The sequence below is a fragment of the Labeo rohita genome, chromosome 2 (assembly GCF_022985175.1).
Source record: "Labeo rohita strain BAU-BD-2019 chromosome 2, IGBB_LRoh.1.0, whole genome shotgun sequence".
Classification (NCBI taxonomy): domain Eukaryota; kingdom Metazoa; phylum Chordata; class Actinopteri; order Cypriniformes; family Cyprinidae; genus Labeo; species Labeo rohita.
In genome coordinates, this window is record NC_066870.1 from 15,477,724 (window position 1) to 15,490,300 (window position 12,577).

The 12,577-nt window shown below is 36.1% G+C and overlaps 2 protein-coding genes across 2 annotated transcripts in view; one reads left to right on the plus strand and one right to left on the minus strand.

The window, feature by feature from the left end:
* Positions 1 to 943: 943 nt before the first annotated feature.
* gtf2b (general transcription factor IIB) lies at positions 944 to 8,714 on the plus strand. Its single transcript, XM_051134697.1, has 7 exons — positions 944 to 1,057; positions 2,480 to 2,586; positions 2,674 to 2,807; positions 2,892 to 3,038; positions 5,298 to 5,427; positions 6,086 to 6,367; positions 8,036 to 8,714. The coding sequence occupies exons 1-7, from the start codon at positions 1,041 to 1,043 to the stop codon at positions 8,167 to 8,169; spliced, it is 951 nt and encodes a 316-aa protein (XP_050990654.1). The 5' UTR covers positions 944 to 1,040; the 3' UTR covers positions 8,170 to 8,714.
* A 79-nt stretch (positions 8,715 to 8,793) lies between these two features.
* pkn2a (protein kinase N2a) overlaps positions 8,794 to 12,577 on the minus strand; it is a 34,928-nt gene continuing 31,144 nt past the window's right edge. Inside the window, exons 19-22 of the mRNA XM_051134689.1 lie at positions 12,410 to 12,552; positions 10,897 to 11,004; positions 10,737 to 10,817; positions 8,794 to 10,640 (exon numbers count right to left, since the gene is read on the minus strand). Of these exons, the coding sequence (XP_050990646.1) occupies positions 10,437 to 10,640; positions 10,737 to 10,817; positions 10,897 to 11,004; positions 12,410 to 12,552 (536 nt within the window). The 3' untranslated portion in view covers positions 8,794 to 10,436. The remainder of the gene's footprint in view (positions 10,641 to 10,736; positions 10,818 to 10,896; positions 11,005 to 12,409; positions 12,553 to 12,577) is intronic.

The window sequence follows — 12,577 nt, forward strand, 5'->3', positions numbered from 1 at the left end:
AGGGGCGCCATTATTTCGATGATGTAAAATGGTTGCACTCAGCAAGCTACAGGCGCTGCCTGTTGCTATTTTTACCGTAACACAACTTGGAAAATAAAATGCTGATATGATGATCACAGCTACTGAAAGAGCTTACAGGTGGCGAAGGATATAAGCATAGGCTTGAACCAAATGCCGTACCATTGATTTTCCCCACAAGGAAGCTAAAGGCCCCCGGATATTGAGTGAAATCCGCTCTGAGAAACTCCTTCAGGAGCTGTGGCATCATGACAAGCGTCGACACGTTTACATCCTGCCAGGATGGCATCTAGCGTTTCTTGTCTCTGCCATTTGTAAGCTCTTTTCAGCTAAAGTGGAGAAAACAAGACGCGGGTCTTCAGGAAGTTTTATTATCCACAGGCATCTTCTAATTCTTTTCTCCTCTTCTACATTGTTTGTCTTGTTGCCCTTTGACTAGAAATTACAACCATAACCTGCACAATGTGGCATTGTATCAATATTTTATTTTCCGAGTTGTGTTGCAGTAAAAATAGCAACAGTAGCTCACCAGTGCAACCATTTGACGTCATCGAAATAATGGCGCCCCCCATAGTACAAAATATGTATAAAACGATGTGGATTTTTAAATGAACGTGGGTTTAATGGGTTTCCCACTACATATTTAAGTAACAGACATGGTTATATTAAGCCACACAAGTCTTATATTTAACACAATCAAAACACCTTTTTGAATTCCTGGAATGTCAGATAAAGAGACTACTTAAAAGGGCGAAATATAACATTGATTTCCTGCATTTTAAGGTTTAAACTGAACAATTGAAATGTAACGAGAAGAAACGGCATGTATCTTTAATGCAGGAAACGTCTTCACGTGGTGTTTAACATGAGTTAATTTGTCGAATCAGATATTTGTAAGTTTGGCACTTGAGGCTTTCCGTCTCCCCCCTGCACACGTGACCTCGAAAACCTATAAATATAGGTAGCGGGCGTCCATTGTGTTCACCAGAGAGTCACTGCCGTGGACAACAGACAGTAACAGTATGGCGTCGACGAGCCGGTTAGTTACATTCCTGCTGCTTTTGTGTCTCTCTGATATCGATCTGTAAACGCGTGGCATAGATGACCCCTATAGACGTTTAGTCGTAGTTTGTTGTCTTTGCGGTCCGCATAAAGGAAATCTTGGATAATGGATACACTGTCATTTTCTGCTAGCGCATGTTGGCTAGCCGTTCGCATCTTATGAAATAAGACAAAACGCTAACCCTTCGCGGTAAACAAATTTAATATATAAGCCGCCAGATGAATTGTTTCAGATCTGCGTGAAAGGTTGAGATGCCTGTCAAAGCCAAACCAAACAACACAGCCGTCACAGAGCTAACAGCGCTAACTGCACGTACATCACTGACAAGATGGGCTCTTCAAAACTCTCAGGAAGTGATTCCCATTGTTTATTTATTGAATTTATATTTTTTATTAATCCTAACTCATGTCTGCCTTGTTGAGGCTAGAACATCAGTGTTTAGTAGCAGCCATCTGCTGTAACAGCTCAAGCCACCCTTTAGTCCACTGTTTTTTTTTAAATGTTAAACAGCTGGAAGAGGTTTAAAACAAAATAAAGAACCTATTTTGTTAGTTTTTATATGATGAGACATGTTATTTCTTTTGCGTAGCTGTTAAGATGATTAGGGCAAAGACAGATTCTTCAATATTCTGTTAGCTTTTTTTCAGGAACTAATTCTTCATGATAATTTATGCAAATAGATATATGTGACTCTAGACCACAAAACCACTCATGGGTAAATTGTTTGAAATTGACATTTATACATCATAAAGCTAAATAACAACGGTTTCCATTGATGTATGGTTTGTTATGATTTGGCCTAGATACAACTATTTGAAAATCTGGAATCTGAGGGTGCAAAAGATAAATAAAAAAATAAAAATATTGAGGAAACCGCCTTTAAAGTTTTAAAGTTTTGATATATTTATGGTAAGAAATTTATTTAGAAAATATCTTAACGGAACATAATTTTTGCTTAATATCCTAATGATTTTTGGCATAAAAGAAAAATAGATTATTTTGACCCATACAATGTATTGTTGGCTATTGCTACAAAAATACCTGTGCTACTTATGAACGGTTTTGTGGTCCAGGGTCACGTGTATTTGAAGTTTATGATTTTAGATAGAATGCACAAATGTATAAAATGATGGCTAAAAAGCCCTAAACTGAGCATATGGCATATTCAAAATAATGGATAGCTTAACAATACAATAGGAGTCAGGAAAGGACACTGAATGTTGGTATGTCATATTTACTTAGTTAAAAAAAAAATGAAGAAAGGATAATCTCTAATTTATCTGCATTTTCCTGTAGTGTTTGCTGTATCCTAATCCACAGACAGTTGTTTTCTAATGTCAGTAGAGTTCAAAAGTTCATGTGGTTTTTTCCTGACCTCTGGAATTTTGTCTGTTTTAGTGGAGACTCTCTTCCCAAGGTGCAATGCCCCAATCACCCCGATGCAATCCTGGTTGAGGACTACAGGGCAGGAGACATGATCTGTCCTGAATGTGGCCTTGTAGTAGGTATGCGTTTCCACCTGCTGAATATTAGAGCTTCAGGTTGACATTTTTTCAATAAGCCAATAAGCTTGTGTTTTGTTTCTTTCACAGGTGACCGTGTAATCGATGTAGGATCAGAGTGGAGAACGTTCACCAATGAGAAAGCAACTAAAGACCCGTCTCGTGTTGGTGACGCTCAGAACCCTCTCCTCAATGGAGGAGACCTCACCACCATGATCAGCAAAGTAAAGAACTTGTCTACCTATTAATAATGCATAAATGTGTTCTCATTATGATTTCATAAATATACTTTCCATATGATATTTCAGGGAACAGGTGCAGCAAGCTTTGATGAGTTTGGAAATAACAAGTACCAGAATCGGAGAACCATGAGCAGCTCCGATCGAGCCATGTTGAATGCCTTTAAAGAGATCACCACCATGGCCGACAGAATCAACCTCCCCAGAAACATCATTGTGAGTGTCCCAGCCTACTGTTATTGAAGTATGGTAATGTAGTAATGTGTAATAATATTATGAATTATAACATTTTTTATAACATACAGGATATCGAACAAAAATATTTAGTTTTTGTAAACCATGAAAAGTTCATTAACTTCACACTTGCTTCACGCCATTGAATTGATTCAATTACTCAATGTTAATTTAAAATCATTTGCAAAATCATTCATTTTCATTCACTAGAGCTGGTTTCTATGGAAGACCATTTCTGCCTCTGAATAAAAAATAATTGCGACTTTTTTCTCGCAATTGCAAGTTTAGATCTCATAGTTCTGAGAAAAAAAAATCAGAATTTTAAAGAAGTCCACTTCCAGAACAACAATTCACAAATAATTTACTCACCCCCTTGTCATCCAAGATGTTCATGTCTTTCTGTCTTCAGTCATAAAGAAATGATGGTTTTTGAGGAAAGCATTTCAGGATTTTTCTTAATATAATGGACTTCATTGGTGCCCTGATTTTGAACTTCCAAAATGCAGTTTAAATGCAGCTTCAAAGGGCCCTAAACGATCCCAGCCGAGGAAGAAGGGTCTTATCTAGTGAAACGATCGGTCATTTTTTTCTAAAAAAATTAAAAATTTGTATACTTTTTCAGCACAAAAGCTTGTGTAGCACAGGCTCTGGGATGCGCGTTCACGTACTATTGAATCATGTCGAAAGGTGACGCCGAATGTAGGTGGAACTACAGACCCAGTGTTTACAAAGCAAACGCGCAAAGACTAAGAAAGTGCAAGTAAGTCAAACACTGTTTACAAACAAAAAGGTACGACGATGTCGGAAGAGTTGTGAGAGAAAATAAGATGGAGTTTTTTGCCATACTCTACTTTTTTTAGCCGGAGTACACAGACGATGAACTTAGACGTGATTCGTAGTAGTGATGGGGAAGTTTGGGTCATTTTACCGACTCGGACCTTTGAGTCTCGTTCAGCAAAATTAACAAATCTCTTTTTGAGTCATTTTGTTCATTTTAGCAAAATATAATTAAAATTTTACGTGTTACTTCCCTAACACATCTACTGCTTACACAAACGTTGATCACACTACAAACAAGACAAAACTATAATGCTATAAGAAACAGAAAAGATTAATTCGTTGTTTACCTGGGTCTTTAGTCTATGATTAGCTCACCTCACCTCTTCAAGTTTTCAGGTTTGAGCCATTTGTTCATTATGTGACAGCCCCATAAGTTCAACCAATGCAGTGTAAGGCGGAAAAAGAATTGATTAGTTCATCTTTCAAGTCTTCAGGTTCGAGTTGTTCGTTTATCACGTGACAGCCCCATAAGATGAAGAATCGACTCGAAAAACAGGTGAACTAATTCCAGTACAAAACCTAATAGGATGTTGCGCGTGCGTGACTGAACAAATCACTCCCCAAGACGACTCGCTCTTCTCGAATCACATTAATTCATAGCATCATGAACGTGCATCCCAGAACCTGTACTACACAAGCTTGTGTTGAAGCTGCATTTAAACTACATTTTGGAAGTTCAAAATCGAGGGACCAATCAAGTCCATTATATGCAGAAAAATCCTGAAATGTTTTCCTCAAAAACCATAATTTCTTTACGACTGAAGACAAAACAACATGAACATCTTGGATGACAAGGGGGTGAGTAAATTTTTTGTAAATTGTTGTTCTAAAAGTGGACTTCTCCTTTAAAGGAAAAATGTTTGAACTTCAAAATATAAACTCGCAATTGCGAGAAAAGGGGCAGAATTGCGAGGTTTTATCTTGCAATTCTTAGTTTATTACTTACACTTGTAAGTTCATATCATGCAGTTCGGAAAAAAATCTCTGAAAAAGATTTGCAGTTCTGACTTTTTCTCAGAATTTCATGATATGACTTTATAACTTGCAATTGTGAGTTTATATCTCAATTCTGGGGAAAAAAAAACAGAACTGGGAGATGAAGTCGCAGTAACACTTTTTTTTTATTTTTTATTCATTGGTGGAAATGGGCTTCCATAGATTTCTGCTCAGTGATATCTACATCAAGATTTTACATGTATGAATTTATCTATTATAAATCAGTGTTTCTGTCATGTTTTACATCAGTGCGTCCAATGTCACTACTTGGCAACGCATGTATCATCTAGAGTAGAAGAGTTTTGCACTTGTAAATGCATTCATGGTCATTCATTAATCAGTAACCTCACTTGGGGGGAGCATATTCCTCCATCCTTTCAATAAAGTTTCCTTTCTCTGTTACAGGACCGAACAAACAACCTGTTCAAACAGGTTTATGAACAGAAGAGTCTTAAAGGCAGAAGTAATGATGCGATCGCTTCGGCCTGCCTTTACATAGCGTGCAGACAGGAGGGCGTCCCTAGAACGTTTAAAGGTAAGAACGCATGTTCATTTTTATGATGCTGTTAATTATGAGTCTATATTGTATTGAATTTACTGTTTACCATCAACATTGACTCAACCATTAGAGGGCAACAGTCTGGTTCCAGAAGTATAAGATCCATAGGGGAATTCATTTTGAACAATAATTAATAAACTAGTACAAACAGACTTGATTCTTTAAAAAGAAAATATTAAGATATTTTTGATGAAATCCGAGAGCTTTCTGACCTTGCATAGACAGCAACGCAACTAGTTTTATATTTTACCATCAATTAAATACGCAAGTTATTTATTTATTTTTTTGCTTTAACGTTTGTATTTTTGCAAAGCACCTCAAAGCTGGTTCATTCATGGTTTATAACTTTTAAGACTTTTCTAAAATCCCTACTGGAAAAAAAAATTCAGAACAAAGGCTGAAAAAGTGGGTGGGCATTGCCCTCAATACATGAGTTTATTTGTTTGAGCAACCAATGGAAAGCAAAGGGAGTGTTCTGGAAAACTTCTTAGTTTTGGACCTCCATTTGGTGATGCTAGTGGTGCAGAAATGACACTCTTTACCTTTTGTGTTAGAAAACCATCAATTAGCCATCAATTTTCCAGTAGGTTTTGATATAAATTTGTTTAATCATTTCTACCTCCCTCCATCCCAGAAATCTGTGCCGTGTCTCGGATCTCAAAGAAGGAGATTGGCCGTTGCTTCAAGCTTATCCTGAAGGCTCTTGAGACGAGTGTGGACCTCATTACAACCGGCGACTTCATGTCACGTTTCTGCTCCAACCTGGGCTTGCCGAAACAGGTGCAAATGGCAGCCACTTACATCGCCAGGAAGGCCGTCGAACTGGACTTGGTTCCAGGGCGCAGTCCGATCTCAGTGGCAGCCGCAGCCATTTATATGGCCTCTCAAGCATCTGCAGAGAAAAAGACACAGAAGGGTAAGAGAAATCAAATATATAATCCAGTCAACAAGTATTGTGATAATCAAAAACGAAAGCCACCCCCCGTGTCATCCAAGATGTTCATGTCTTTCTTTCTTCAGACAAAAAGAAATGAAGGTTTTTGAGGAAAACATTCCAGGATTTTTCACTATATAGTGGACTTCAATGGGGATCAATGGGTTAAAGGTCCAAATTAGTTTCAGTGCAGCTTTAAAAGGCTCTACATGATCCCAGCTGAGAAATAAAGGTCTTATCTTGTGAAACAATCTCTCATTTCCAGTGTTGGGGAAAGTTACTTTTAAAAGTAATGGATTACAATATTGAGTTACTACCTAAAAAAGTAACTAATTACGTTACTTGGTTACTTTTTATAGAAAGTAATGCGTTACTTTACGTTTGCATTACTTTTTAAAATTTGGGCAGGGCTTGCTTGTTTTTTAATATAAAGTTCTATTTTTGGCAAATGTAAAAGCCTTTTCATACCAGAACCCTTGAGTAAATTCACGTCTGTACAGTAGACCGCGGAAGAAAAAAATATCAACTCTTCAGCAATAAAAAAAAAAAGGAAAACAAATGTTAGATTATCTTGAGTAATTTTTGCTTATTAGTATGGTTGAATTGGATCGTCTAAGGTCGGCAGCGAAGACATCGCTTAATAAAATGGGATTAAGTGCATAAAGGATATTTGTATTTAACATATTTAATTATTACAGGTTTGCATCATGTTCTGAGTTGAATTTCACTGTTTTTATTCATTTTGAGGAATACTGAATCTGTTTTTTGCAAGTGAGATGAATTAATGCATGTTTACATTTATTCTAGAACTAACATCTTAATCCCGATTTCTCTCAGCATGGGGACAGGAGAGATTTTAATCAGTAAATGCGGGAAAAGTAACTGGCGTTACTTATTTGAAAAAAAAGTAACTCGGATATTTTCTTGTCAAATAAAAAGTAATGAGTTACTTCACTAGTTACTTGGAAAAAGTAATAATATTACATAACTCACATTACTTGTAATGCATTACCCCCAACACTGCTGATTTCTAAAAACAAAAATATATATATACTTTTTAACCACAAATGCTGATCTCGACTTAATGCATTACGTAGTCAAGCTTGAAAGGTCACGTGTGACGTAGGCAGAAGTACTGATCCAGTGTTTACAAAGCAAATGTGCAAAGAAAGTCAAACGCCCTTTACAAAAAAATGTAAAACATTGATGTTGGACGATTTTTCGCCCTACGCTAGCTTTTTGAACCAGAGTACACAGATGAAGAACTAACCACACGTGATCTTTCCAATGCGATTGCGTTATGCGTGAAGTCGAAGACGCACATTGCAGAGCTAGTGCAAGATGAGCATTTGTGATTTTTATTTTTTTGAGAAAATGACCTAAGACATTTAGTCCTCGGCTGGGATTGTGTAGAGCCTTTTGAAGCTGCACCGAAACTGCAATTTGGACCTTCAACCCACTGATCCCCATTGAAGTCCACTATATGGAGAAAAATCCTGAAATGTTTTCCTCAGAAACCTTAATTTCTTTTCAGCTGAAGAATGAAAGGCAAAAAGATCTTGGATGACATGTGGACAAGTAAATTATCATGAATATTTCATTTTGGAAGTGAACTACTCCTTTAATGGAAGTTATTTTTCTCCTGTGCAGAGATTGGGGACATCGCTGGAGTGGCAGACGTCACCATCCGTCAGTCCTACCGTCTCATTTATCCCCGTGCTGCCGACCTCTTTCCTCCAGACTTCAAGTTCGACACACCAGTGGATAAACTGCCTCAACTGTGAACACCCATGTGCCCCACGCTCACCGCTCTTTGTACTTTCAGAATTTTTGCCCTTTTCTCTTTGAAATTTGCAAGGTTTGCTCTTCCCCCGTGCAGGCACAAGCCTTTTGAAAAGACGACGGCAGGGATTCGACAAAGTACAGAAGACACATTCCAAGTTTAATCGCAGACTGCAGGCTGTACTTTCATTCGTGTGTATATAAATTGTACATATGTCTAAGTGAGAATTTGGTGGTTGCAACTAGGCATATTTCTTACTGTAACATTTTCTTTTGTAGGAAATGATTTTGTTAGCTTGTTTGCATTATATTTAGTAACTTAATAATAAATGCTTTTCAGAAAAGCATGGTGAACATCTCGGAAATCCCCAAAGCAGGTTTGCAAATACCTTGAGCTTTGAAAGCGTGTAGCTCACGAATGGTTTTATTTCCCCCTCTTTTTTTATTTCTTGAGGGGAATATTATGAAGCAGAAGTTTCTGTTTGTGTGTTTCTGTTCCTGTATCCACAGCTCAGTTATTATAAAGATTTCATGAAACACCAGAGAATCTTTTTTTGAACTGACAATCCATTTACAACCTCACAAGGGTCTACAAAACGCATAAAGTCTCACAGCTTACACAATAAACATTTAATTTTTTGCATTCATGATGGCTGACAGTTTTAGCAAAACCTGTTATTTACACCATTGTCAGGTCAAACTTCACAACTGTACCATTGAATCTTTTCATCATGCTCAGACATACAAGTAGTGGGTAGAAAACCTTTGTACAGTCCTTTGTTTTCCCACAGTTTAGATAAAACATGGATATTTTAGACAAAATTAGTGCTTCCAGCTTGATAGCGTTTATGTAGTGTAGCCTATATAATACACCAGACCTCAAACTAGTATCTCCCCACTCCACTTGGATTGCTTATTACACATATGAAGCTTCAGGCCTGTTATTAGTATATTCATATTGATATTTGGTGTCTAGCATAGATTCCAGTCTGTCATGTCTCATGTTCACATATGAAAAAAACATGAAATGAAGAAATTTCAGTAGGGAACAACTAGCGCTAAGTCGACAAATGAGGTAATGTGATTGCCTGTCACATACACACTACTGTTCAAAAGTTTTAAGTCGGTAAAATTTTTGATGTTTTTGAAAGAAATCTCTTAAGTTCACCAAGGCTGCACTTGAACAGATTTTAAAATGCATTTCTTTCCTGTGACAGCAAAGCTGAATTTCCAGCAGCCATTACGCCACTCTATAGTGCTGAATTAACAATACTATGCAGGATCAGAAAGCCCTCGGATTTTATTAAAAATATGTTTTAATTTGTGTTCCGAAGATGAACGAAGTCTCACGGGTTTGGAACAACATGAGGGTGAGAAATTAATGACAGAATTTTAATTTATGTGAACTAACCCTTTCACTTATTAAAAAAAAAATCCTACTGACCCCAAACTTTTGAACAGTACTGTAAATCCACTGACAGCTTAAGTCTGGTTTAAAATAAAAAGCATGACCCTATCCTGAAACGTGATAGAAAAATAACTTACTGAATGGAAATGGATGCATTTCCTGTTTCAGAGCACTTATATGACTAGCATTGTAACTGGTAGTTCATATTTGTAGTTTTCTGGGATCATAATGCATTAATACTGTACTGTAGGGAAGAGTATAGACTCCATTACATAGAAATGGCTAGATGTTTTGGTAATGGTGGCAAACTATACATTCATTGGATGAGGTATTACCTATCATTTCGGTCTATGGCTTTAAGACACTTCAAGATAATTAACATTGACAGCTGACAGACTTTTGAAGCCGGTCGCATTGTAAATGCTTACAAATACAAAAAATATTAAAATCAAGACTCTTATTCTCAGTGTAACTGATGAGTTTCTGTGGGCAAGATGAATGTGGATGTGGCCTACTGACTTCCTCAACACTAGGGGGTGTCAGTGAGGCAACTGATCACATGGTTCACAGGTCATGAGACCTGTACTGTACCTGAAAACTACACTGTCCAGTTCATGTTTTTCATGATCAGAGCTTAGGTCCAACTCATTAATTGTCCCAAACCTGAACATGCTGGTAACACAATAATCCATTTTTAAAAATAAGAAAATAAAAGTTTCTTCATCAAAACAGAAAAGGGGTTGTGGTAATCCTAAAATAACACTGACAACAAAAAAAGGGATATTTGCAAATGGTCTGATTCACATTTTCTGCATCTGTCTCTGTGTGTGTGTGTGTGTGTGTGGAGAGAGGGAGGGATGGCTAACACCAGTCTGCAATATAATCAAAGTCTGCAAACAGGTCCTGCTCGTGCTGGGTTAAGGGCCGGGGTTCTCTGGGTGGCGTGAGCACCGGAGCCTCTGAGGTAAATTCATCGTCAAAATTACTAACGTCACTTGAACTCTGGATTGTGGGTACAAATGGTGGCTTCGCTTTCTTTGCTAATAGTCCATCCCAGTCAATATTCTGAAAAACAAAGTACAGATAATATTTATATTTAGAGGAAAAGCTAGGGGAAAATACAATGCTTGGAGTGAACTGAGATATGTAACCAGAACTTACCCTGAAGAACAGATGTTTCTTCACATCTTCTGCGTCACGTTCACCGGCTCCAAGCCGTCGCTCGGGATTCCTTCTTAATAACTGTGCAAAAGTGAAAGACGTTAATAACAAGATTGATATTCGTGTCTCCACACTGGTAAAAGCTGCTCTTGGTACCAACCCTTCTCATAATGGAGATGGCCTCTGTTGAGAGGAATCTTGGGTAGCGAACTTCGTCATTCACAATGCTGTCAAACACCTCTTCTTCATCATCACCAGGAAATGGAGACTATGAAAACATGAATTCACTTAATAACACAAAACAGCTACAAATATAGAGTCGCTTTCACACTTGCTACATTTGCTTGAGTATGAATATAAATATGAATGCGATTATCAGGTTATGAGGTACTCTCAAGAGTTTGAGGTCATTCATATATATACATTTTTAAGAAATTAACACTTTTATTAATTCAGGAAGGACATTAACCTATTAATCTAACGTGACAGTAAATACATTTTTATTGTTACAATTAATTTCTGCCTCAAATCACACTACCAGTCAAAAGTTTTTTAACAGTAAGATTTTTATTGTTTTTTTTTTTAAGTCATCTCTTCTGCTTACCTAGCCTGCAAAATAAAGCAAATATAATATTGTGAAATATTTTTACTATTTAAAATAAGTGCTTTCTGTTTAAAAGTATTTTAAAAAGTAATTTCTTCCTGTGATTAAAGCTGAATTTTCAGCATTATTACTCCACATGATCCTTCAGAAATGGTTCTAATATTCTGATTTGCTGTTCAACATTTATTATTATTATTAGTATCAATATTTAAAACAGCTGAGTACATTTTTTCAGGATTCTTTGATAAATAGAAATATCGAAAAAATCATATTTATTTGAAATAAAAAGCTTTTGTAACATTATACACTATACCAGTCAAAAGCTTGGAGTCAGTATTTTATTTTATTTTTATTTTTTTTCAATTTATTTAATTTTATTTTATTTAAATGTTTTTTTTTTGGAAAATAAATTATAGAAATTAATTATTTTATTTAGCAAGGATGCTTTAAATTGGTTCAAAGTGATAATAAAGACATTGATAATGAAACAAAATATTTCTATTTTCAGATTCTTTTCATCAAAGAAACCTGTTTTCAGCATAATAATGATAATAAATGTTTTTTGAGCAGCAAATCAGAATATTAGAATGATTTCTGAAGGATCATGTGACTGAAGTAATGATAGTAAAAATGCAGCTTTGAAATCACAAGAATAAATTACTTTTTGAAATATATTAAAAAACTTATTTTTAAATAGTAAAAATATTTAAATAAAATAAAATCTAATAATATAGTATATAATATAATAACATATAATATAATAAAATAAAAAGGTAATAAAATGTACTGTTTTTGCTGTACTTTGGATCAAATAAATGCAGGCTTGGCCAGCAGAAGAGACTTCTTTAAAAAAAAAAAAACATTGAAAATCTTACTGTTCATAAACTTTTGACTGGTAGTATAAATGCTGTTCTTTATAACTATTCATCAAATAATCCTGAGAAAAATGTATTACGATTACCACAAAAATATTAACTGTTTGTAAAAAATACTTCTTTAAAAAAAAATAATAATAAAAAAATTTGATATATGATGAGAAATGAATAAACCAAAATGGATGAGGACTGACCTCTCCGACAAGCATCTCAAAGATGAGCACGCCGAGCCCCCACCAGTCCACTGCTCGTGTGTAGGACGTTTCAGTTAACACCTCAGGAGCCAAAAATTCAGGAGTGCCACAGAAAGTGCTCGTTCTGTCCCGGTAACCCATTCCTAAAACAGAAACAGGACGAACATT

Coding starts and splice junctions, on each gene's coding strand:
- gtf2b (XM_051134697.1), top strand. Junction 2,808..2,891: donor TCACCACCATGATCAGCAAA/GTAAAGAACTTG, acceptor ATGATATTTCAG/GGAACAGGTGCAGCAAGCTT. Junction 6,368..8,035: donor AGAGAAAAAGACACAGAAGG/GTAAGAGAAATC, acceptor TCTCCTGTGCAG/AGATTGGGGACATCGCTGGA.